Source organism: Haemorhous mexicanus, chromosome 21 (genome assembly GCF_027477595.1).
Source record: "Haemorhous mexicanus isolate bHaeMex1 chromosome 21, bHaeMex1.pri, whole genome shotgun sequence".
NCBI lineage: Eukaryota > Metazoa > Chordata > Aves > Passeriformes > Fringillidae > Haemorhous > Haemorhous mexicanus.
This window is the reverse complement of record NC_082361.1, coordinates 9,959,328-9,984,054: the sequence shown is the minus strand read 5'-3', so window position 1 is coordinate 9,984,054 and position 24,727 is coordinate 9,959,328. Positions and strand designations below refer to the sequence as shown.

The following is a 24,727-nucleotide window of genomic DNA, read 5'->3' as shown; positions in this document are numbered from 1 at the left end:
AGCCACAAGGACTTCAGATGCCCATGGACAGAGGGACAAGGATTCTGTTACACCCTAAAGTTTGGGGAAACCTTCACTGATCACAGAATAACAGACTAGTTTGGTTGGAAGGGACCTTAAAATCCATCTTGTTCCACCCCCTACCACAGGCAGGGACACCTTCCACTGTCCCAGCAGGCTGCAAGGCCTGTCCAGCCTGGGATCAGCACCTGGACCCTGCACAGGGACAAGGCCCCTGGTTAAGAGTGGAGCAGCTGCCCCTCCCAGGCCAGCCCCACCTCCAGGTGACCAGAGCTGCCTTGCCCTGACAGAGGCAGGCAGCAGCAGCACCTCCAGGGAGGGAGAGGGACAACTGATGACAGGAGGAGCTGCTCCAGCCCCAGCAGGGACCCTTTGGGGTGCACAGCACCAAGGGCAGGGGGATCCAGGCAGATCCAGGTGTTGACGCCTTGTTCCTCAGCTCCTGGTGCTGAAGCTGCAGGGCAGAGCCCTGCTTCCTGCACTGCCCTGCAGCTCCTGTCTCACCAGGTCACACCTGGTCTGCCCTGCACGAACTCTGGGTGGTCCCCATCCTCTGCCCTCCAACACCACAGAGTGACACAGAGGAGCTGAGTGAGTCCAGGTAGCACAACCCAAACCTGACACCTGAAGGATCCAGGACAGGTCTGGGAGGCACTGCTGCCTGAAGCCAGCACTTACCACTGCTCTGTGACAGCCCTGGCTGTTTGCCACTGATTGTGGGCTGACTAAACAGGTGACCTGACCTGACACATGGCACACAGAAGAAAAGAACTGATGCAAATCATCACAAAACAAAATTTAAAGCCAAGCTGCTGAAGCTAAACCTGGCATTCCTCAATGTGTGACTGCTGATGATGTCAAAACCAAAACACAACACAATGTAAGAGGACATGCAATGCACAGCAGGCAGGTGGTTTTGGGACAGCCAACAACTGGATTGCAAATCCTTCCCCACCCAGCACACCTGGAACTGCCCAGCCCTATCAGGGCTCCTCTGTCTCTCTGCTGAGAATGCCTGGGGATGTTTAGGAGCAGCAGTGATGTCCCACATTCCCAGGACACACAGGGGTTGGTGTGTCCTGTGCAGAAGGACCTTCTGACTGAGCATAAAACCATCTGGAAAATGCCAGGAACAAGGGAAGCAGGTGGAGCAATCCCAGAGCAGGGAGGGTGGGGGGCAGCCCCAAAGCCCCACGTACCTGCAGTGTCTCTGTGTCCAGTTCTTGCCTCTTTAACTCCAGCTGTGTCAGCTGCAATAACTCTGTTTCTATTAATTTAATCTAAACAGAAGATGAAACATTTTTTACTGACATTTAAAATGACTTTAATTTATGCTCTTTTAAAATGAAGTCTGACTGGCAAGGGCAGCACTGCAGAGCACCCAGAGGTTGGGGGGAGCTGCTTGTGCCCTTTATTGATGTGTGTGCTGAGGGTCCCTCCTCTTCTACCCGAGGAGCTGTGTCCCCCCACTCCAACTGTCTCTCTACTCTGAACACTTCTGCTCAAGTCAGGAGCCTCACACTGCAATCAATTTGTGCACCCAAACCTTTTGCAGCCACACTGGAATGCAGAGCCAAGGCCCTCCCAGCTCAAACCTCAGACTCCTGGGACAGTGCCCTGGTTTCCAGGTGCTCCAGCAATCCCAGAACAACACCTGCTCTTTCAGGTGGGACAACTGAGACACAGAGAGGTGAAGTGAGTTGCCCAAGGTTCCACAGCAAAGCAAAGATGAGAGCTCAGCTCACCCCTCTGCCAGGCCACCAGCTGTCCCCAGGCCACGCTGCTCCTGCTGAGCCCAGGGCTCTGCCCCTGCAGCACAGGGTGGGAGAGGTCCCAAGGTCCAGCCTTGGCATCAAGGCTGGTGGGAGGGGTGGGAAGGGTGAAAAGTCCAGCCTTGGCATCAAGGAACAAACTCCCTTTGTTCACAGAGCAAAATGCAGGGCCCCTATAGTGAAGTCAAGCAATGATGGGGAGCTGTCAGACAGGTCACAGGCTTCCAGCAGAGGTTGGTCACTGGGGCACTCAAAATATCCAAGCCCTCAAGTTTATCCACCAAATCCTGAACTGAGACTTTTCTTCTGTGTCAAATCAGGAGAGGGAAGATTCTGGAGCACTGTGTCAGAAACCAGCAACCCTCCTTCCTGCATCCACCACTGCTGCCTTCCCACCTTCCTGCATCATCCCCTGCCACTTTTCCATCATCCTGCATCCTACTTTCTCCACCGGGTCTTGCTCTTGCCCTCAACTACATCACTGCACCTTCTGCAGAATGGAGCTCAGAAAGGCAGGCTGAGAAAGGGAAAGAAAAAGTGAACTGATGGCTCAAGGTGCAGCTCTGATGTGCTGGATGGAGATGCAGTGGGGTCATGTGGAAGCAGCAGCCCTGCCAAGTACACAGCCTGAAGGAAATCAGAGGTGCAACTGCAGATCACCCCCAGAGCCAGCGCAGGTGACTGAAGGAGTGGCAATGCCACCACCTCCAGGAATCTAAAACCTGCTTTGACACTGCCTCCCTCAGAGCTGGAGTGTAACCAATACTGCCCAACTCTGTTCCAGAGCTCTCAGCAGTACCAGAGCTCTCCATGTCCTCAGACACTGCTCTGTGCTCACAGCACTTTGCTCTTCCTCCCAGGATCTCACAAAACAGCAGGACGAGCTGAAGAGCTGGTCACTCTTTCCTCTGTTTCTGACTCACCTGGTTCCTGATCTGCCTGTGCATAAGATCCTTCTTCACCTGGAGAGCTTCAAAGGCAGTTTTCTGCATCTCAATCTGAGGGACAGGGAAAATCCTGCTTAGTGAGGTGGTTGGTGCAGTTGCTGATAGGCTCAGAAGCTGCTGCCTTGCAGGGACTCAGGCACAAGTCCCTGAGTGGTGCTTGCTCTGAGCAACAATGTCCTGAAACACAGCTGAGAGCCCAACAGGTAAAGCCCACCCTGGAGACACACAGAGGAATATTAATGTTATTCAAACATTCATCTGGAATGCTCTGTGTGACCCCACCTCTCCTTTTCAGCAGCACTGAGTAGCCAGGCTGTGCTGCAGGGCACAGCTGCCCAGCACTTCTGAGAGCAAGCTTTAAAAATGCTTGTCCCAAGTTCCCCAGGAAACCTGCCAAAAGACAGGACTTCTGTCTCAAAATCCCCGCTTAATCATCGTGTCCATTTTGCTTCCCATGGTCCGTGCTTCTGTCCTTTCTGAAAATTTGCTGGCTAGATAAAAAATAAATTTTTTTCAACCACTCAAGTTAATTTGTCAGAATAGCAGATATTTTCAAAGTTTAGCACGTGGTGTTAAATAAATCACTTCTGCATGCAGCCGAGCTCAGCCACCGCTGCTCCTGTGATCCCCTCTGGATCCTGCTCTCCCTCCATCCCCCATGACCAGTTTGCTCCTTTGCCTACCTGCTGCAAGATCTGACTGACAGCTTTGTTCTGATCCAGCTGCTGCCAAGCCAGGATCTGCTGGAACTTCTGATCCATCTCAGCTAGGCTGCAAGGAGATGGATGTGGCATGGAGTTAATGCTGAGTCTGGGACTCAGAGGAAAAGCAGGCAATGGGGAATGCAGGAGGAGGAATTTCTTACTGAACGGGGGAAGAGCAGTGGCACTGCACAGCTGAAGGCCACAAATTTAACACCTCCTTCCCTACACCCAAACCAAACCTGCACCACAGGCTCCTGTGGCCCTGCTGAGCAGGTCACAGGCTCACAAGGCTGGTTTTCGTTAGTTCCAGATGTTGCCAGATTAAAATTTTTCATCTTGTTGTAAACAGTGAGCCAGGATGCTCAGCAACACTCATGTACTACTTATGCACACCCAGCACCCTTGAGGCAGCCTGGGAGGTGAGGGGAGCAGCTCTGGGCTACAATTTGGCACTGAACTGCCTCAAGAAACAGGAATACAACTGGTCTAACTCCATCCTCCATATTTAGCAGAATGTATAAGGGAAAATAAACACTGCAAAAAAGTGACAGCTCCCCTGAAGTGTGATTAACATGCAAATGGTGGTCATTAGAAGGTGGTTCATTTAAGGCAGTCTGACAGTTTAATTTGCACTGTCCTGTGCTGTTACAGCTGTCCTGCTGCATTCCAGCAGCTCCAGGGGGTCCTGGTTTAATGGGAATTCCACTGCTGAAAGAAGGGGATTTCACAACAGCACCACCAGCCCCAGACAGCCCCTGCACCTGGAGCAGGCCTGGCTGACGAGGTCCTGCCGACGAGACTCGGAGGTCACTTGGAGGAGCTTGTTCTTGTAGGTCTCAGCCAGCATCTGCTGCATGGCAGCTGGGGACAGAGGGGACAGAGGGGCTGTCAGTGCCTGCCTGGCCTGGCTGTGCAGAGCAGGACTCACCCACCACTGCTGCTGCAGTCACTGCAACCAACAGAGGCTCCTTTCTCATTGCTCTTCCCACTTCTCTGATTCCAGAGCACACCCACCCACCTGTGGCTCTTTATTGGGAAAAGAGCTGAGCAAACTCCACTCTGCCTGTGCCTGCACCTCTTCAGTGCTAAGAGAAGCCCAGTCACAGAATCACAGAATATCCTGAGCTGGAAGGGACCCACCAGGATCCCCCAGGGCAGCCCCTGTCCCTGCCCAGACCCCCCACCAACCCCACCCTGGGCATCCCTGGCAGCGCTGTCCAAAGGCTCCTGGAGCTCTGGCAGCCTCGGGGCCGTGCCCATTCCCTGGGGAGCCTGGGCAGGGCCAGCACCCTCTGGGGAAAGAACCTTGCCCTGAGCTCCAGCCTGAGCTGCCCTGGCCCAGCCCCAGCCGTGCCCTGGCTCCTGTCCCTGTCCCAGAGCAGAGAGGAGTTGGGCTCTGCCAGTCTTGAAAGGACTTGAGGCTGTTTCCTCTTCTCTTGTCCCTCGTTCCCAGGGAGCAGAACCTGATCCCAATTTGGATACACCCTTGTTTCAGGGAGTTGTAGAGAGTGAGAAAGTCCTCCCAGAGCCTCTTCTTCTCCAGGATGAGCCCCCTCAGCTGCTCCTGGTGCCCCAGACCCTTCACCTCATCTCCTCAAGGACCCATCTGGACTCACAGGCCACTTCCCTCCTGCGCAGCTGCTCTGTCTCCTCCTGGGTTATTGCCATCAGCTGTTCCATCCTGATTCTGCCAACAAACAACACTTCAGGCACTCCTTCAAAAGATCCCTTTTCTTCTACCCACCCAGCTCAGAGTCTCAAGGCTGGGCAGGTTCACCCTGCTCAGGGAAGCTGGGATTATCAGAGACACCAAAGCTCAGTGATTTTTTTTGGTGAAGAACCTCTAAGATTTATGGGAGACAACATTCGCTCAAAACCACAGGGACAGTGGCTTTAGACAGGGAAATTGATTTTTCTGAGAGACAGAACATCAACACAATGTGCACATGCTCTCCCCAAACAGTGCCAGATCCTTCCTCGGCTTTCCTTTCTCCTGAGGCTGGATGAGCCCTGCACAGCTGGCCCAAGTGAGCAGTGCCACCACAGGCAGCACCATGGCCTCCCTGCCCACCACCCCTGTCCTTGTTCCAGCACATTTTCCCCACCATTTACCAGGTCAGGAGCTGGTGTGAATGGGGAACAGTCTGACAAACAACTGGATGATGTTCACCCAGTTTACTGGGCCACAGCACAGCTGGCTGAAGGGAGGGGGCAGCTCACAGGCAGGGCAGAGCTGGGGACAGTCACTTTTGGTGCAGAGTTAGCTCAGAGTGTTGGCTCAATGGGAGATTTGCTTCCCACCTGCTCCTCCCAGCCTGAATACATTGCTGGAACACCCTCATATCTGCCTTGCTTGCCAGCAGATGGAGCATCTCTGTTGGTCCTTGATATTGGAACATAGAATTTTGTTCCCAAACTCATTATTTAGGACCATTCAGAGATGAAAAAGAGGTAAAATCACCCTGTGACTGGGTGTGCCAAACTGGGTAGGACCAGGCACACTGAGTCCAGTGTCTTGCCTCTAACAGTGACCAGAGCCAGCTGTAGGTATGAGAGGAATGTCACCTGACTTAGGGTGGATTCAGACTGTGACTCTGAGAGGAAGCTCCTAGCCCTCTTCCCAGCTTCTTACCCCTTTTCAGACAAGTTTATTTCAGAGACTCACCTCTCATTCTCTAAGGACTTCAAAATGTCTGAACTTCGTTTTTGCCTAAAACAAAAGATAAAACAAAAGGTTTTCATCAAGCTGAGTAGAACATCCTGGTCCCCCAGAGCGGAATCACAGAGTCACAGAATCCTGACTTGGAAGGGACCCACAAGGATCATCCAACTCCAGGCCCTGCACAAGACCAACCCCAACAATCCCCCCATGTGCCTGAGAGAAAACAATTTTGCTGTCATGCACAGCAGAGCAGCTTTCAGCAGGCTGGGCACCTCCCATCAGCACCAGCTCACATGGAGACCCAGCAGACACAGGCAGAGGCACCTTAACACTTCAAATTTGCACCTTCCATGAGGAATTCTAATTTCTTCCATAGCACTGCAAAATCCCAACATCACACATCTGTGGAACAGTTTTTATAAGCTGCAGGTTCCATATGCTTTAAATGGGTCTTTGGCAGTCCAGGAGCTAAGGCAGCTCCTCCAGACATCAATCCTGATCAGGTCTGAAACACTCAGGGGTGAAATGAACTGCTCAAAACAACATGACAAACAAAATCAGAGCAAGACTCCCTGGGACCCCACCTCTGGTTGTCCTCCAGCAGCTTCTGGATCCGGCTGGCAGTGCCCTGCTCTGTGTCCTTCAGCTGCTGCAGCAGCTTCAGCCTCTCCTCCTCCAAACAGCGCTGGTGCTTCGACAGACCCTGCTCCAGCCTCTGCTGCTCCTGCCCAGAGCAGGGAAAGCAGGAGGAGGTGATGGCTTTGGGGAAGGCAGTGGGTGCCCTGGAAGGGCCCTGTCCAGCACACCCACCTCTCTCACTGTCTGCAGGATCTCATCCTTGTGGCTGTTGAGCTGCTGCACCAGCAGGGCCTGTTCTCGCTGCCCCACGTTCAGGCACCGCTCAAACTCCAGCTTCTCCTGCGCTTTTCTTTCCTGAGAAGAATCAGAAGAAAGATGAATGACAGGAGCCTCCTTCCCCAGCAAGAACATATTCTGGCAAAAAGGCAAAGCAAGGGATAGGAGTCCCTTGCAGAGAAGAAGGGAAGCTAAAGGGGCCAACAGGAGCCTTGTCTAAGGGAGGGGAATGTTCTCTCCTTAGGAACCCAAAAACTGGGAAGCAGAAGCTGCTGCTCCCTTCATAACAATCTCCAAACTCTTTCATGTCATGGAGCTGAATTCCCTGGGCATTGACTGATACCAAACCAGCCAATATAAACACGTGCAGGGAAGCCAAAATGCAGGTTGGGTTCAGCTCCACATGGCACAGGACTCCCTTGTCTGAAGGAAGCAGCCAGCTCCGAGCAGCTCGAGCCAAGGGCACTGGGGAACTGCAAGGCAGGAGCTTCTGGCTATTTCAAAGTGAGCCATGCAGAGGGGAAGAGACAGAGACCAGGAAAACAAAAAGAACAAACTGAAAGTGCAGCCAGGTGAGGGGAATGAGAAACAAAAAGATGGAAAACAAAAACCAGAAGCAGACCCATGCTGCAGACAAAGCAGTTGTGGGAGCTGATCCTTACCTTCCTCTTCTCATAATCCAAGAATTTGTTCTGAAAAATAAGCAATATCAGCAGACATTTTTTCCAGAAGTACTTTTTTGTAGCTATTATTATTCCACAGTACAGCCCCCCCATACTGAGTGAAGACATCAACCAAAGGTACAGCAACACAGTCCCCAAGTCCAGTCACTCAGGCTTCTCCAGGGGCAAAGGCAGTGACTCTGCACTTGCCAAAGAGCAATTAGCACAGCTACCACAATTATTGGCCCAGCCTCCCCTTTCCCAGGTAGGGCTGAACATGTCTAGCACTTGGCTGGGAAGCACAAGGTTCTTCTGCAGTTTGCTGTCCCCCAAAAACACACTGCACACTCCATGACCCCCTGTCCCTTGGCTCCATCACTGCTTTCAAGGATGGGGACAGTTCTTTGGGATGTGTCTTCCAGGAGTAAGTGTGGTGACACCAGCCCCAGCTGAGGAAGGATGAGCCACCCTTCCACACACTGTGCTTGGCTGCTCCCTCGATCCCAAAAGACACAACTCGTGGAGGGGAAGGTGATGAGGGATGATGAGCCAAGTGCTGTGAGATGCTTTGGTGGAGCACAGAGACAAATCCCAAACCCTCTGGTACAGGAGAGCCTCACCTGCCACTCACTCTCCTCCTCCAGGTACTTTTCCACTGTCCTGTCCACCCCATCCACTGAAGTTCCTCCTCCATCACTCTCCAGCGTGGGGAGCAGGTTCTCTGAGGGAGGGTAGTATGCAATTCCACACTCTGCAAGGCACCAGACACAAAATAAGAACATTTGAGGCTCAAAGAGCTCCTTGGCATTATGGCTGGGAGCTGGCTGCTGTGTGGGACTGCTTCTAGCCGTGCCCCCTCTGCCCACGCACCAAGGAGTGCCTGGCAGAGCTCCTCCAGCTGAGGCTCATTTTGCCATTTAATGATGGCAAAAAATGATGGAGCTCTGGGGGGAGGTGGGGCCACTCCATTCCTACCAGGACAAGGATCTGCTCAGACACAAACACATCCTGCACACAGGTGCAGGCTTGGTGACTTCTGCAGGGCTGCAGATGTTACTGCCCAGACCAAATAAGTTCTGACTGTCCTGTTTTTTCAGGGAATATCCCAATGTCTGGCAAGGCACTTCCCCTGCATAAAACCTCCACCAAAACTCTGTATTAAACACAAATACAAACTCCCAATATATTATCTGTAAGTTTGAGTTTTCCATCTGTTTTCACCATTCTCCTAACAACCTGCAGGGCCCAGGTCCTTCCTTAGAGAAAATGAGGGCAGCAGGGACCTTGAGTGACTCCTGAGTCTCTCTCCTTGTCCCAAGGCAGTGACAGCTGGACAATGCCTAATCCTCCCACAGGAGAAAATCCAAATAACCACAGGAGATGCACTGACCTCTTATAGCCACTGAGACAGCCTGACCCAGCCACTCTGATTTTTAACAAACCACTCTGCATTCCAGTGTGGCAGGGCTCAGGGAAGGACTCCTGTTGTGCTGTTTGCCAACAAAGACAGGTAACCAGGTGTGCAGGGCATCAGCAACCACCCCAAGCAGAGCCCACACAATGTCTGTTCTTCAGAAATGCCATCTCTGGGCACAGCCCAGGTGCTCCTGGCTTACCTTTGCAGAGGAACTGCTGGATGGCCTCTGTGCCTGCACTGCAGATGTCAGGGGGTGGGAAGTTCATGGCAGAGGCATCCAGGGTCAGTGTCTCCAAAACAGAACACACAGAGCTCCAGGTTATTCTGAGTCCAGACAGAGACCAGCTGCAGTTCTCCTTGCAGCTCCCCAAAATCTTACTTCATGTTACCCTAAATCCTAGCATAAACATGAGGCTGTATTGAATCCTGTGGCAGTACCAGTCGTTGGTTTCTCTGGGTCTGGATTGAAGGCACTTGAGACAGGAATTCATGTTTGGACTCAGGTGTTTATTATTTCTTATCAGTAAAACAGTCTCACTACTGTGAGTTCAGCAGCTTTTCACTGGAAGGCACAAAGTGGCCAACAATTTCTTGGTACAAGGTCTTTTAAGACTAAACTATCCAATTAAGAACTGACACCTGGATTATTTTCCCTTTTAACCCAATAACTGATCCCAAAGTGCTGCAATGCAAACTTTTCTGCCCAATTACAAAATGCCACCCAAACCCATGGAGAAGAAGGAAGAAGAAGCATGAAGAAGAAACCCAGGATGACACCCTGTGCTCTCCATCTTGCTTCCATCCACAACACACTAAAAATTCCAGAACCTCAATTTCTCACCTGGTGACACACCCACTCTGCTCTCTATAATCTATTGCACACTTTTGTGGATTCCAGTCTATCTTGAAGTCTAGGAAACTTTCTCCATGAATGAGGGTCAAAGTCAGTGCTCCTCTGGGGGTCAGGGCACCCCAGAGCAGACAGAGAAATATTCCCAGTGCCCTGGGTTTCCACAGAATCCCTGCTGGGTGTCTGGCACCTTTCAGAGGTGACTCCACTGCCCCTTATCTGGAAGTTTCTGAGCTGGCCATTCACTGAACATTCCCCTCATGCAGGCACTGGCACTTCATCTTCAGGTACCAGAGGTCAGAGCACTTAGCTATAGACATTCCCTACTCCATGTCAGGAGTTCCCTTCAGCATGGAGCAGGGGTGATACCAGGGCATGGAGAGGAATCCCATAAAGAATGAGGGGAAGAGCCACTTGTTTTGTCCTACTGTGGCCACCAAAGGACCAAATGCTGCCTTGTGTAGGGAAGGGCACAGCAGGAAGGCCTAGAAGGAACCACTTTGCCAAGCACAGGGGGCAAAGCTGCACAGATGCCTCAACTCAGGCTGTCCTCATGAGAAGTGAAGCAGAATGTCGTGTGAAACAGGAGAGCATTTATTCACACCTTCCTGCTGGTGTCTGAGCCAGCCCTGTTGCCTCACACTTGCACCATTTAGTACTGACAGGTTTGGCAGCCAGAAGGCAACATATCCATAAAAATCTTGCTGCTTTTCCCTTTCTGAATGTGCACTTCAGAGAGCCATAAACACATGAAAGCTGATAACAAGTTGGAGATCTGCCAGGGTGATAGAAGCAGGATTTGTGCTCCTAAAGACAGCCCTGGAAGGTAAAATCCAGGGGTACACTCTCTGGGGATCACTTTTGTCACAATTAAATGACAAAATTATCAGAATTAAATGACAAAATGATCAGATTAAATGGTAAAAATGATCAGAAAAGACCAGAGCAGTTACAGAAAAGTCATTGTGGACAGTGTGAACAGCCCTGTTACAACTCCCTGCAGCGTATCTTGCCCAGACCCTACCCAAATCAATCCCCTCGTGGGCTGGATTTATTCCCAGCTGAGGGAGGCAGGCTGGGAAGGGCTGGCCCCAGGGTGGGTACCTGCAGGCTGCGGGCGTGGGCCAGCTCCCGGGGCAGCTCCCGCAGCTCGTTCCCGCTGACATCCAGAGCCCGCAGGCTCCGCAGGCCGCTCACGCTCCCGGGCAGCGCCCTCAGCTGGTTCCCTGCAGGGACAGAAAGGCAGCTAAAACCATGGAACCACACAATTCACAGCATCACAGAATGACCAGGTTGGAAGAGACCTTCAAGATCATCGAGTCCAACCCAGCCCCAACACCTCAACTCAACCCTGGCACCCAGTGCCACATCCAGGCTTTGTTAAGCACACCCAGGCATGGGCACTCCACCACCTCCCTGGGCAGCCATTCCAGAACTTTATCACTCTTTCTGTAAAAACTTCTTCCTAATATCCAGCCTATATTTCCCTTGGTGCAGCCTGAGACTGTCCTCTGGTTCTGTCAATTCCTGGAGAAAGAGCCCAGCCCCAGCTGAGCACAGGCACCTTTCAGGAGATGTAGAGAGTGATAAGGTCAGCCCTGAGTCTCCTTTTCCAGCCTTCCCAAACCAGGAGCCAGCAAGCTCATCTGTTCCAACACCAATCCATAACCACATGTACAGCTCATTTCCACAGGGATGGGGCTGTGCCAGGTCACACAGGGACTCAAAGGATGGCACTGCCCACCAAGGGCAATTTGGGATCCAGATCTCCTCAGCTGAGGTCACTGCTGCAGGCTGGATCTGTGCTATTTGTCAGGAGAATACTTGAAACATGGGATGTTCTTCCCTTGGCCTAAGTCCCAGGGATGGGAGGAAGGGGACTGAGTGTGAGATTGCACACCCCAGGCTCAGAGCCCAAGTGCTGCAGACAGACAGACAGACAGACAATGATCTGAGCTGCCCTCCCAAGCTTCTCACTCTCCACTGCCTTCCCTGTTTCAGCAACAGCTCCACATAACTAAATCTCCTTCTTTCCCAGATTTATGGCACTGCATAGCTGGGGAATGTCCAGGAGTCTGGAAAAGAGGTGTGACCTTTGTGCTTGGGCTGTGCAAGGCTGGTGGGGACACACAGACTCACAGGAGCCAGCTCTGGGTCTTGGGGGTCCCAACTGTAGTTCACTTTATCTGGCTGAGTGCTCTGCTTGCTTTACTGGAGGGTTTGAGGCTGACACATTTTCTGCTTAGATCATGTCTCCTGCCTTGCCAACTATTTGAATCCAAACCTTCCTTGTGTTCCTCCTCAGCACTCAGAGTGTAAACCATATGGTGCTTGTCTTGATTAAAAGGAATAATTGCTAATGCAGCTCACCAGATAATGAATGACCAGATAATAAATATGCTTTGTCCAGAGCAATCCCATTCCATACCTTTCACATTGAGGACCTGGAGCTGTGCAAGGTCTCCTACAGATTGTGGAAGGCCTTTTAAAAGATTCCTTTCAAGGTTTAGGACCTAAGGTATTAACAGAAAAGATATTCAAAATATTTATCCAAGTCTCATGTCTTCTACACATCTGTGTTGCTGGGACTTTCAGACAACTTGAAATTGGTTGTAGATAGCACTTTCAGGGTTAAAAAATTGTATTTTCCACCAGCCCTGGATAAAGGGAATGCCAAGCAACCAGGGGCAGTGAGAAACTCTGCTCACCACCAACATCTGGTGCTGGATCCAGATGCAGGAACTGGGAATTGGAGTGTCCATGGCAGCCCTCCCCAGCTCCAGCTCTCACCTAAAGCTGTCCCCTGAGCAGAGAGACCCTGAGTGTGCCCTTAGACACTGCTCTGGGTTCTCAATATAACCACCCCAGGGAGAACAGCAAAACCTGAATGTTTGGGGAGATCAGCAGGACTCTGCTTGCTCAGAGCATCTGCATGGCCATGGGAGCCACCTGGGCTGCACCAAGCTGGAGAACATAACCAAGCCTGGCTTTTCCTGCTCTTCTCCTGCTCCTTTCCTCCTTTTTTCCATGCCCTGTACAGACACCTGGGATGCAGCTGCAAATCTTTCACCTGAAGAGCTGTCAGCTGACCAATATCAGCAGGAAGTGATGCCAGCTGGTTGTCATGCAGATCCAGAACCTGGAAAAGCAGATGATGTCAGCAAACAAGGTTGGGAACAAAAGTCATTAATTATCTCACAATGAAAATTACTTTGCTTCCAATGGGGACTTTGAAAAGCAGCTCAAGTTTTCCAGGGGACATGGGTACTTAATTCTTGGAGGTCTTCTGGAAATTCAGGCATCAGTAACAAACAAGAGACAAGGGAGAACAGTGACACTGAGGGTGGGGGAGCAGTCCCACAGAACTGGAGGAGCCAACTGGATAAATCATTCCCTTGGAACCAGGCTGGCAGCAGGAATTTCTGCAGGATCAATGAGCTGAACTGCTCTTTAGAAGCTGAACTGCTGCAACAGCAGTGCAGGGAGAGGGTGGGACTAGACCTGGAGACCTCCCTCCCTCCTGTGGAGCTGCTGAAATGGCTCTGCCTCTTGGGGAATCCCAGCACCATGGTGATACAGCCCTGTAAACCCATCACCAGTTTCCTTCCCATTCCAGTGACCCTCCAGAGCAGGGGAGAAATGGATCTACCCTACAACACACCCAGCTCTGCCTGACCATCACCACCAGTGAGGCTGATGAGGGGGAAACTGTGGGATTCTGAAGGGGATAAAAATGATGTGGGACTGATGGTGATGTGACACAAACCACTCAGTGACTGCTGTCTGCCAGCCTGGGAGCTGAACCCAGAAAAGGCAGGTGTCACACCAGGTACTGATCCCTGGCAAAGCCAGCCAGCCAGGAGGGATTTGCTTGGGCTGGTGTGTTTTAGTGCAGCTCAAATCCAAGGAAAATAGGCTGCAGTTGAACTGTTAATCACAATTACCTTCACAGTTATGAGACTCAGGAGGCTGCAGGACTTTGGAACTAAGGATGTCAGATTATTGGTATGAATAATCAGCACCTGGGGAGGAAGAACCCCATTGTTACATAAACACAAGAGACACCAGAACAAGCACTTCTGTTGGGATTGAACTGGGGAGGCTGTATAAGAGCTCAGTATCTTATTCAGTATCATATAAAACATTGCAGTAGGAAATGGACTGTCAGAGAAGGTCAAACATTTTACATGAGATCTAAACCAGAGCCCAGCTCCTCACATGAGAAATACCCTTAGGTGGGCTAAGACAGGAACAACCACCTCTTCTTTCCTGGCAGAAGTTAACGTGTAAAAAACACAGACAGGATTGATCTGACTCAAAATGCTCTCTATGTAGTATCACCCAGGTGGACAAATTCCTGACAAGAAAATTCCTTCTGGACCACCATAAAACAACCACACACAGTCATATCAAACATGACAACAATAGTAAAGCATATTAATAGAATTATTTAATAATTTCTTATTATAACATTACCTTTTTTTGCAAGACCTTGCAAGTTGCAAAGGCCCCATAAGGAACCTATAAACAATAAAAAATAGTCATGTCAGACTTCTCCTTTAGGCAGTTCTGCATTGTCCACCTCTAAGTGTGAACAGCTTGACTGAAAATAAAAGTGATTCTTAAAATCACTGCCCTCTGATTTGGGCCCAGTATTTCCCAGGGAGCTTCCATTTAAACAGCTTCCAGTGGCTCTCCATGACACAGCAGTGCCACAGAACAGGCTGAGGCTTAGGCAGGACTTCAAGCCTTGTGTGATTTAATATTCATTGTGCAGATGAGCTCAGGCAAAGCTTCAGCTTTCTCATCACAGCAATGCATTCTGTGCCTTGGCAACCTCACGACCACTCTGCAGCGTGCTGAGAGGGAGAGGTGAGCAGCAGGCAGGACAGAGTGTCCCTGATGCACCAGGAAAGGGACAGGCAGACCAAGGAGATGCCAGTTCAGCCTCTGCCAGGCACAGCTGAGCACTGTGACCTTCCCTGCAGCACAGAACCAGCAGCAGCCAGACTCCTGTCCATGGTTAACTGTAAAACCAAACTGATGTCTCACTTCCTTTATTGAAACAACAATGAAAATGAACAGCAAGACAGTTTTATGGTCCAAAAGGAGCTGCTGGGCACCCCAGATTAGCTGTGGCCCTGAGTGGAGCTGGCTGGGTGGATCCTTTGTCTGCCACCCTGCCACATCCAGGCTGTCCCACACGGCCTGTAGCCCACACAGAGCTGCTGGTGGCTCCTGAGCTTGGAACAAAACATCCCAAAGTCTCAGCAAAGCCATTTCACACTGCACAGCAGGCAGCTCTCCTCTCCAGGATGGTGTCAAATCTCCACACCTTGCTTGGCAAGGGCATCCTGTATTCAGGATCAACATTTTGGAAGCATGAGACAAGGAATAAAAATGAGAAGTGAGATAGAGATGGGTTTCTGCCTGAGGCTGGCCTGGCTGCCAGCAGGAAAAGCTGTGTCTGGGTGCCTGGCACTCTGTCACTGCCTGCCCACACACCAGCAGACAGATTGTTTCTCATTTAGTTGGTTGCCATAAAAGAAGCCAAGCTGGGAGTGAGACTTCCATCCTTACCCAGCAACTTGGAAGCAAGACTGGGATTTTCACTGACACAGAAAAACAACCATGGGTGGCAGAATGTGTAGCTCTAAGATCAGAAATACTCAGCCTCTGGCACACCAGTTCCCTCACGACCAGCAAAATTAAGCCATGAGGTCCCAAACTAGGGTCAAACAAGGTACTGGTGGAGGGTATGAGACCACTCTGCCCTTCTAAAGGATTCCCAGGACATAAATGGTGTTGAATGAGACAGAACAGGCTAACTCCCACCAAAAAAAAAAAAAAACAAAACCAGGGAAGAAGCCCCTCAGAACTCAGGAGATAGAGGAAAAGGTAGACCAGCAACAATTTCTGTCTCAAGGCTCACAGGCATGACAGTAAATCTGACAGTTGGTACCAAGAAGCAGACAGAGAATCAGAGCTGTGAGTGAAGACTGGAAGGTGTAGAGGACATACCTCTGAGAGCTCACATCTGGATATGTCAAGGGTGTCATCAGCACCAGCTTCTTTTGCCTGGAGAGGGAAGAAACACATCCAGAGAATCAGACCATGCAGAAATACAGCACCTCTTGCTGCATCTTGCCCAGAGAGTTTGTGGGCTCCCATCCCTGGCAGTGTCCAAGGCCAGGTTGGACAGGGCTTGGAGCAGCCTGGGACAGGGAAAGGTGTCCCTCCCCATAGCAGGAGTGACACTGGATGGGCTTTAAGGTCCCTTCCATCCAAACCAGTCTGGGATTCTGTGGTTCTGTTCCAAAGTATTTTCCATGTTCAAATCAAGTCCATCCAATGCAGCTGCTAACAGCAATGAACCTGGACAGACACCACTCACCCTTGTCCCCAAAACCACATCTATACACCTCTAGGTCACTTCCAGGGGTGGTGACATCACCACTGTCCTGGGCAGTCTGTTGCAATGTCTGACAATGCTTTTCAAGAAAAAAAAAAGTCCCAATATCCAACCTGGGCCTCCCCAGGCACAGCCTGAGGCCGTTCCCTCTCCTCCTGTCCCTGTTCCCTGGGGGCAGAGCACCCCGCCCTCCTCCCAGCTGTCCCCTCCTGTCAGGAGTTGTGCAGAACCACAAAGTCCCCCCTGAGCCTCCTTTGCTCCAGGCTGAGCCCTTTCCCAGTTCCCTCAGCCCCTCCTCATCCCTTCTCCAGGAGATTCCCTGGGCCAGAGCACCCTGGTGAAATCCTTCTCCAGGAAAACAAACAGCAACATCTAATGAGTTAATCCTCAGAGTGGCAGGAAGATCAGAATAATGGGAAGCAAAAGGAAGGCACAAGGCAAGGCAGATGTGATGGGAAGTCACAGGTTCCCTGGAAGGAAAAGCAGACTGGGAGATCTGTAAGGGCAAAGGTGCACGGAGGAGGAAGGAGAGCTGAGATCCCACCTGCTGCAGGCTGGCAGGAGGTGAGGTGGGATGGAGGATGCCCCACGGAACCACACAGAGAGGGATGGAAGTGGCACCAAGGGGATGTGGGGGTGGGAGGGCAAAGGCAGATGGGCGGGGGGCAGAAATTCCCTGAGGTGCATTAGGAAGAAAACCTGCCCTCTTAGTGGGATCAGGAATACAGTTACTGCTCATGGAACAAGGTTACTGGTCATGCAGGGATACCAAATCACATGGAGCCAGGATCAGGTATGGAGAACAGAAATGACCCTGGCAGTGCTTACAAGGCACATTTGGTACCCAAGGACCAGGCACAGAGGACAGAAATGACCCTGGCAGTGCTTACCAGGCACATTTGGTACCCAAGGACCAGGCACAGAGGACAGAAATGACCCTGGCAGTGCTTACCAGGCACATTTGGTACCCAAGGACCAGGCACAGAGGACAGAAATGACCCTGGCAGTGCTTACCAGGCACATTTGGTACCCAAGGACCAGGCACAGAGAACAGAAATGACCCTGGCAGTGCTTACCAGGCACATTTGGTACCCAAGGACCAGGCACAGAGGACAGAAATGACCCTGGCAGTGCTTACCAGGCACATTTGGTACCCAAGGACCAGGCACAGAGGACAGAAATGACCCTGGCAGTGCTTACCAGGCACATTTGGTACCCAAGGACCAGGCACAGAGGACAGAAATGACCCTGGCAGTGCTTACCAGGCACATTTGGTACCCAAGGACCAGGCACAGAGAACAGAAATGACCCTGGCAGTGCTTACCAGGCACATTTGGTACCCAAGGACCAGGCACAGAGGACAGAAATGACCCTGGCAGTGCTTACCAGGCACATTTGGTACCCAAGGACCAGGCACAGAGGACAGAAATGACCCTGGCAGTGCTTACCAGGCACATTTGGTACCCAAGGACCAGGCACAGAGGACAGAAATGACCCTGGCAGTGCTTACCAGGCACATTTGGTACTCGAGGCGCTTCCGAGCATCGTCGCTGGGTTTTTTCTTCCTGGAGAAGAGAGGCATCTTCAGCCCTGCCCCTGCCTCTGTCCAGGGGCACAGATGGTCACTGCAGAGAAAGGCTGAGGGATCCTGGGCTCTGTGTTTGCTGGGGAACCTGGGCTGCAGAACTGGGACCTAATGAGTTGCGGGGGGAGATTAAAAAGAAAATAAATGTGTCAGCAAAGGTCTTTGTTGGATCCCACAGGCAGTTCCAGCACAGGGAAGTACAACCATGAGGCACTCAAGCCCTGCTGTGGTCTGAGAAGGGTTGGTTGTCTGGGTTAGCCCTGGGATAGGCACAGAGAAAGGCTGCTGAGGGATCAGAGAAATGCAGGGTCCACTCCAGGAATTAAAAATTAAAAAGCTGTATCAAGAAATCAAGTACCAGGGATAAAACCCAAATTATTTAAACTCAAAGTCAATTCTGGCACAATAACAACTGAGTACAAGGATTCCAGTTGGTTCAAGTGTGAGGGAAAAGAAATTGAACCTGAGACAGGAAAGGCTGGTTGCAGGAAGATGCCAAAAGGTGGAATCAGGAGTGCAGGTGGCTGAAGGGAACAAACACCAGGCAGCTCTGGGACAGGGCTCTAACCCAGCAGGGGAGGAAAAGGAGCTGTTGGCAGATTTTGAGGGAAAGGCAGAAAGTTGTGGCTGGACAAGGAACGGGGAGAGCAGCTGGTAAGGAGGTGGTACCAGTGGGGATGTGGGAAAAGAGATGGGGCCAGCTGAGCAATGACATCAAGGAGAAAAAGGGGTTTATTGTGGCTGCATAGGACCAGGGGGCACAAATGGGCAAAGCACAAAGAGCCTGACCTGGGGCTGCAGGTGAACAGGGGCTCCCAGAGGGACCTGGCTGGGAGGTAAGGCTGGGATTTAGAGAAGAACAGGAGGGCAACAGCGAGCCCTGAACAGAGAGAAACATTTTAAACACTTGCAGTGACTTTTTAAACACTTAAAATATCTTAGTAATTAAAAATCAGCACAAAAGAGGCCCTGCTTCACCAGTGGAGCAGGAAGTGGCACAGCTACACTTAGCTCAGGGCTCAGTGGAGCTCAGGGGTTGCACACAAGGTGCTGGTTCTCTGCTAGCTCTCTGTCTGCAAACTGGCCTCAAAAGCTCCTGGGGAGCAGCTACTCACAGGATCCAGCCAGGGAGGTTCCCTGAGCAGGGAGAGCTCTGCCAAAACCTCTGTAAAATCTTTACAGAGATAAATCCTCACTGCAAAAGTAAAAGAATTCAGTATAATTCATCCCTCTTCCTTTCACTGCAGGAACAAGGAGGCAGAGACATCCTGAGTCCCTGTCCTGTTGACACAGCACTCACTGGGCCACAGCAGGAGGTGGCTACAAACTCATCTCCAGCAGTTCTGTGGCTCCTTCCCGGCCATCCCAACTTCTGCCTCTTTAACCAGTTCAGATGATTGAAATGCTGCTCAGAGCCAGCTCCCAGGAGAACTTAAAGGATTGAGCAAGAAGGGAAGCTGACTGTCAGAGAAATGTGGACAGAACCAAGGGGAAGACATCAGAGGCACAAACAAAAGGAGAATTTCAAGATGAGAAAGCAGAAGGCAAAGGTGCCTGCAATAGGATATCCTTGAATTGGTGACCATGTTCAACTCTGCTGAGCATTTCTGCATGCCCTTGTCCCACCTCACCCTTCCCTATTCCACCCAGACTTCTTCGGTCATGAGGACAGTGGGAAATCACCAGTTTTCACCCAAGAAAACAGATAAAGACATGAAGGGCAGACAGTGAACAGGAAAAGAATCATACCAGGGGTCACAAGATGAAGGATCAGAGATTTGTTACATGCATTGAACAGCTCTCAAAAGTGGAAATTTGCTTTAGTGAAGACACACCAAACTCAGCAGCCAGGAGTGAAAAAGGCCCTTGGCATGCAACCATTACATGTAATTTTTATTTATTACATTACTGAAAGAACTGCCTGTAAGTGCCCAGGCCAGCACCCACCCTGCAGGCAGTGAGCACCCAGGGACAGCAAATCCTGATCTCTGCAGACAGTGAGCACCCAGGGACAGCAAATCCTGATCCCTGCAGGCAGTGAGCACCCAGGGACACCAAATCCTGATCCCTGCAGGCAGTGAGCACCCAGGGACAGCAAATCCTGATCCCTGCAGGCAGTGAGCACCCAGGGACACCAAATCCTGATCCCTGCAGGCAGTGAGCACCCAGGGACACCAAATCCTGATCTCTGCAGGCAGTGAGCACCCAGGGACACCAAATCCTGATCTCTGCAGGCAGTGAGCACCCAGGGACACCAAATCCTGATCTCTGCAGGCAGTGAGCACCCAGGGACACCAAATCCTGATCTCTGCAGGCAGTGAGCACCCAGGGACAGCAAATCCTGATCCCTGCAGGCAGTGAGCACCCAGGGACACCAAATCCTGATCCCCCTGCTCCCTGCAGGCACCAGCTCTGCCTGAGGAACAGCCACACACTCAGGAAGGGCACACAATGTTTGCTGGGTGTTTCCCAGTCTGCAGCTGTTGGGGTGATGGTGGATGACAGCAAAATAAAACCAAACGTTTCATTTTACTAACAACTGTAATTCAAACACAGTGACACAGCTCTGGGAGAAGCCAGAATTTCAAAAAATTCTGGACACCATAAATTCATCTGGGCACTGTAAGGAGACAAGGTGAGGGTGTGGAAAGAAAAGATGTTTTATTTAGTCTGAGAAAACACACTCAGGAGCACAGTGAGGCAGCAGTGAGCCAAGGTCAGCATCTGGGTGGGCTCCTGAAGATGCTGCCTGGCTCTGGGGGGCACAGGGTGTCAGCAGCCAGCCACAGGCTGCTCTGGCTGTCTGACAGGGTGTCACCAGCCAGCCCTGCAGGCACTGGAACACGCCCAGAGGAGGCAGCATCTGAACTGCAGCTCTGGAACTCGCTGTCCTGCATCGTTTGCTCTCTGCGCTGGAGCGGCCAACCTGCCACAGCCTGAGCCTGCCCTGGAACAAATCTCCGCTCGTCTCCACCACTCCAGCTCTGCCTCTCAGTCCTTCCTTTCCCTCACCATCACTATTCTTCTCTTCTTCTCTCTGCGGGTCCCCCTCCCAGGGTCACACAGCTTCCAAGCTCCTCGTCTTCTTTACCCTTCCCTCATCCAGAACAGCGCCGTTCTGTGCCCGAGGGCCCAGAACCTCGGAAGGACGGAGGACTGAGTCGGCCCTGCCGGGATTGTGGCTCGCAGCCCTCGGGCACCGGCCCGATACCTGGGGAGAGCAGCGACAGTGAGCGAGGGCAGCGCCTGCTCCGCGGCGGGCACCGCGCAGCTCCGGGCACCGCCTGCTCCGGAGCCCTTCCGAGGAGCACTCCCGAGCCGCGGTGCCCGGTGCCGGCCCGGCGCAGCCCCAGTGTCCCCCAACGGGTCCCACAGCCCGGCCCAGCCCCGCTCACCGCTCGGCGCCGCCATCGCCACCTCCCCGCCGGCTCACGTGATCAGCGGCACCAGCGAGCGGCGCGGCCAGAGCGCCCCGCCCCGGCCGCAGCGCCCTGCCCGCCGCGCCCGTGCGCCCCCTGGCGGCCGGAGGACCGCCCCGCCCGGCCGCGAGATTCCGGGATTGTTCGGGATGGGAACGATCTCCCGGGATCACCGAGTCCAGCCCGGGACTGATCCCCGCCTAATCCCCAGCGCAGAGCGCTGAGCGCCACGGACATTCCTTCCTTGGACACCTCCAGGGGCGGGGACTCCACCGGTGCCCTGAGCAGCCCCTGACAGTGCCTCAACGCCCTTCCACATAGTCCACGTTTTGCAACAGGGCTGGCTCTATCTCTATCATCCATCTATCTATCTATCTATCTATCTATCTATCTATCTATCTATCTATCTATCTATCTATATCTATCTATCTATATCTATCTATCTATCTATCTATCTATCTATCTATCTATCTATCTATCTATCTATCTATCTATCTATCTATCCAATCATGTAATTTATATTATATAGAAATACAAATACGCATCTACAAAGATCCCGCCACGGCCGGCTCTTCACCTCTCGCGAGATCTCGGCCGGTATTTATAACTTCCTGTCATCTCGCGAGATCTCAGAGGTATATCTCAGGCCCGCGCCGCCCACGCTGTCTTTTAGCTGCCGGCGGGAGGCCTTGCTTCGCGCTCTGGGTTCCATCCACCTTCATCCCCTCCATCCGCCGCCGCGATGCCGCCTAAGTTCGATCCCAATGAGATCAAAGTCGGTTCGTGGCGGGCAGCGGGGCGGGAGGCGGGAGGGGGCCGCGGGGCCCGGCGGGCGCGGCTGACGCGGCGCTGTCCCCGCAGTTTACCTGCGCTGCACCGGCGGCGAGGTCGGAGCCACGTCCGCGCTGGCCCCCAAGATCGGACCCCTGGGGCTGGTACGTACCGGGGACGGAGACACGGGGGTGGAGGGCGGGAGGGATCGAGCACGTGCCGAGCGCCGTGGGAAGCGTGTCCTGCTGGGGGAACGAGAGAGACGAGAGAGTCCCAGGGGGAATTTCGGCGGGGCCTGGGCGGGAGGGACAAAGCGCGTTCCCAGGCGCTGGGAGCAGCTGCCGTTGCTGCTCCTGGAGCACTGCGTGCAGCAGTACCGCACTCGGAGGGGCAGCCGGGGCACTCTGGGGCTCTCGGCTTTAACCCGAGCCCGTATGACCTCCACGTGTCGTCCCTCAGTCCCCCAAGAAGGTGGGCGATGACATCGCCAAGGCCACGGGCGACTGGAAGGGTCTGCGGATCACGGTGAAGCTGACGATCCAGAACAGGCAAGCGCAGGTACCGCACGCCGCAGGGGCCGGGCCGTGCTGTAGGCGTGGAGCCCACCCGGGCTCCGCCTGCTCCAGGCACCGGCCCGGATCCCGGCAGGGTCCACTCAGCCCTTCATCCTTCCGAGGTGGATAAAATGAGTGCCACACGGGGGGCGTGTGGGGGTCTTCTGGGAAGACCTTAAAACGTGGGTGGGGGGATGTCTGTGGAGCCTTGCAAGGCTGCAGGATCCAGAGAAGAGATCCTCATGTGCCAAAATTCAATTTTCATCCTGTTGCAGATTATTTATTCATTCTACAGAACATCAAACTAGCAAAAAAGCTTTATTTAAAGCAGTATAGAAATAAATAATTTAAAATCTTGCCAACTCCTGTAGCCACCTGCCACCGTACCTGTTCTGATGTCTGTGGCTGGTACATTCCAGTGGTGAGCTGAGAGGAAGCCCCAGGCAGGAAGCAGTCCTCTCCTGCTTGTGGGGAGGCCTGTGCCGAAAACCTGGGAACAGATTTCTGCAGCACAAAAAACCTGGAGCATGAGGGAACTGATCAACCCTACACTGCTCTGGCTATTACCTTTGCTGAAATAATTGATAGGTTAATTAAATATCTTCATTCATAATGTAGAATGGGGGGGGGAATTAATTTATTTGTATTTAGATAGAGGTTGTTCCTTCTGCCTCCGCTCTGATTATCAAAGCTCTGAAGGAGCCACCTCGTGACAGGAAGAAGCAGAAGAACAGTAAGTGTTCCCCTGGTTTTGGTTCTCAATATTTTGGGGCTAAAAGAGGGGACATACCAGTACCTTTCTCTGGGATTATTTAGCACAAACTGGTAAATGGGACACAAGGCTGGTTTTGGCATCCCTGCAGTGCCAGAGTACCAACTCTGCCAGGGTACCAGCTCTGCACATCAGCAGAGCTCACTGTTTGAGGAAATTATGGAAGATTAGGGAGTCACGGGCTGGTTTGGGTTGGGAGGGACTTAAAAGTGCATCAGTGCCACCCCTGCCATGGCAGGGACACCTCCCACTGTACCAGGGGGCTCCCAGCGCCAGTGTCCAGCCTGGCCTTGGGCACTGCCAGGGATCCAGGGGCAGCCCCAGCTGCTCTGGCAAAGCTGGGCTGGAGCAGGCCCCTGCCCCTAGGCCTGTCCTCTGTCACAGGGCCTGGCACAGCCAGGGGAGCTGGCAGAAATGCCAGCTTGGAAGGAGCAGTTGGGGAGTCTTGAGTGCTGGGAATGGTGCTCCCAGAGGGAGCAGGGAGCTGGCAGTGCCCAGGTGCCCTCACTGCTGCTGTTCCCTCCCAGTTAAGCACAGTGGCAGCGTCACCTTCGACGAGATCGTCAACATCGCGCGGCAGATGCGGCACCGCTCCCTGGCCCGGGAGCTCTCGGGTGAGTTCCGGGGTGTGCAGGGAATGCTCCATTTCCTGGGAGGGAGGGCTCCCAGCTGAGCTCTGCTGCCTGGGAGCAGGCGGCCCCAGCACCTGGGGAGGGGAAGGGCGCAGGGAGTTTGCAGTGTGTTCCTGGGGGAGTCCAGGGTGTGAGATCTGGGTAAGGGAATTGATGATCCCTGGTGAGCCCTGAGGCTCCAGCCTGCCAATCCCTGAGGGAAGAGGGGCAGCTGAGACCTTTGCGGAGTTCTCTGTCGGAATCCAGACTGGTTTGGGTTGGAAGGGACCTTAAAGCTCATTGACTTCCACCCCTTGCCATGGGCAGGGACACCTTCCGCTAGCCCAGGCTGCTCCACGTAAGCTCCTCAGATGTTTTCTGTGGTAAAGCAGTGACAGGCTGTGTGTGCTGCTGCAGGGACCATCAAGGAGATCCTTGGCACTGCCCAGTCCGTGGGCTGCAGCATTGATGGGAGACACCCTCACGACATCATCGATGACATCAACAGTGGTGCCATCGAGTGCCCAGCTGTGAGTACCCAGCTCTGACTGAAATTGATGTACAGCATCTAATTACTGAAAGACTCCACTAATGAGCTGTGTTTGCTTCTTCTAACAGAGCTAAGACTGCAGAAAAGGAAGTTGCTACATGAAGGCTCCTTCAGTTTTTTGTAGCGCTTTAAATACTAAAATAAAGACCCAGTTGTCTGCAAA

The 24,727-nt window shown here is 52.5% G+C and overlaps 2 protein-coding genes and 1 non-coding gene across 8 annotated transcripts in view; 2 read left to right on the top strand and 1 right to left on the bottom strand.

The window, feature by feature from the left end:
• The window catches only part of LRSAM1 (leucine rich repeat and sterile alpha motif containing 1), a 26,685-nt gene extending 4,671 nt beyond the window's left edge, over positions 1-22,014 (bottom strand). For 2 of the 6 annotated variants that reach the window (XM_059865065.1, XM_059865070.1), the window contains exons 1-20: positions 21,884-22,014; positions 20,900-21,098; positions 17,813-17,995; positions 15,912-15,968; positions 14,367-14,411; positions 13,835-13,912; positions 12,961-13,029; positions 12,319-12,403; positions 10,995-11,116; positions 9,240-9,330; positions 8,244-8,374; positions 7,624-7,653; positions 6,917-7,039; positions 6,691-6,830; positions 6,110-6,154; positions 5,061-5,131; positions 4,206-4,305; positions 3,424-3,511; positions 2,717-2,791; positions 1,221-1,301 (exon numbers count right to left, since the gene is read on the bottom strand). In XM_059865065.1, coding sequence (XP_059721048.1) covers positions 1,221-1,301; positions 2,717-2,791; positions 3,424-3,511; positions 4,206-4,305; positions 5,061-5,131; positions 6,110-6,154; positions 6,691-6,830; positions 6,917-7,039; positions 7,624-7,653; positions 8,244-8,374; positions 9,240-9,330; positions 10,995-11,116; positions 12,319-12,403; positions 12,961-13,029; positions 13,835-13,912; positions 14,367-14,411; positions 15,912-15,968; positions 17,813-17,995; positions 20,900-20,902 — 1,617 coding nt within the window. In that variant the 5' untranslated portion in view covers positions 20,903-21,098; positions 21,884-22,014. Of the gene's footprint in view, positions 1-1,220; positions 1,302-2,716; positions 2,792-3,423; positions 3,512-4,205; positions 4,306-5,060; positions 5,132-6,109; positions 6,155-6,690; positions 6,831-6,916; positions 7,040-7,623; positions 7,654-8,243; positions 8,375-9,239; positions 9,331-10,994; positions 11,117-12,318; positions 12,404-12,960; positions 13,030-13,834; positions 13,913-14,366; positions 14,412-15,911; positions 15,969-17,812; positions 17,996-20,899; positions 21,099-21,282; positions 21,346-21,883 lie in introns of those variants that run through there. The other 4 variants (XM_059865067.1, XM_059865069.1, XM_059865068.1 and 1 more) reach the window with 4 other exon arrangements.
• On the top strand, positions 21,927-24,727 carry RPL12 (ribosomal protein L12). Its single transcript, XM_059865072.1, has 7 exons — positions 21,927-22,085; positions 22,168-22,241; positions 22,537-22,635; positions 23,283-23,364; positions 23,931-24,017; positions 24,432-24,544; positions 24,633-24,727. The coding sequence occupies exons 1-7, from the start codon at positions 22,049-22,051 to the stop codon at positions 24,636-24,638; spliced, it is 498 nt and encodes a 165-aa protein (XP_059721055.1). The 5' UTR covers positions 21,927-22,048; the 3' UTR covers positions 24,639-24,727.
• LOC132337229 (small nucleolar RNA SNORA65) lies at positions 23,006-23,133 on the top strand. Its single transcript, XR_009489104.1, has one exon. It is a non-coding gene; the product is annotated as a small nucleolar RNA SNORA65 (small nucleolar RNA).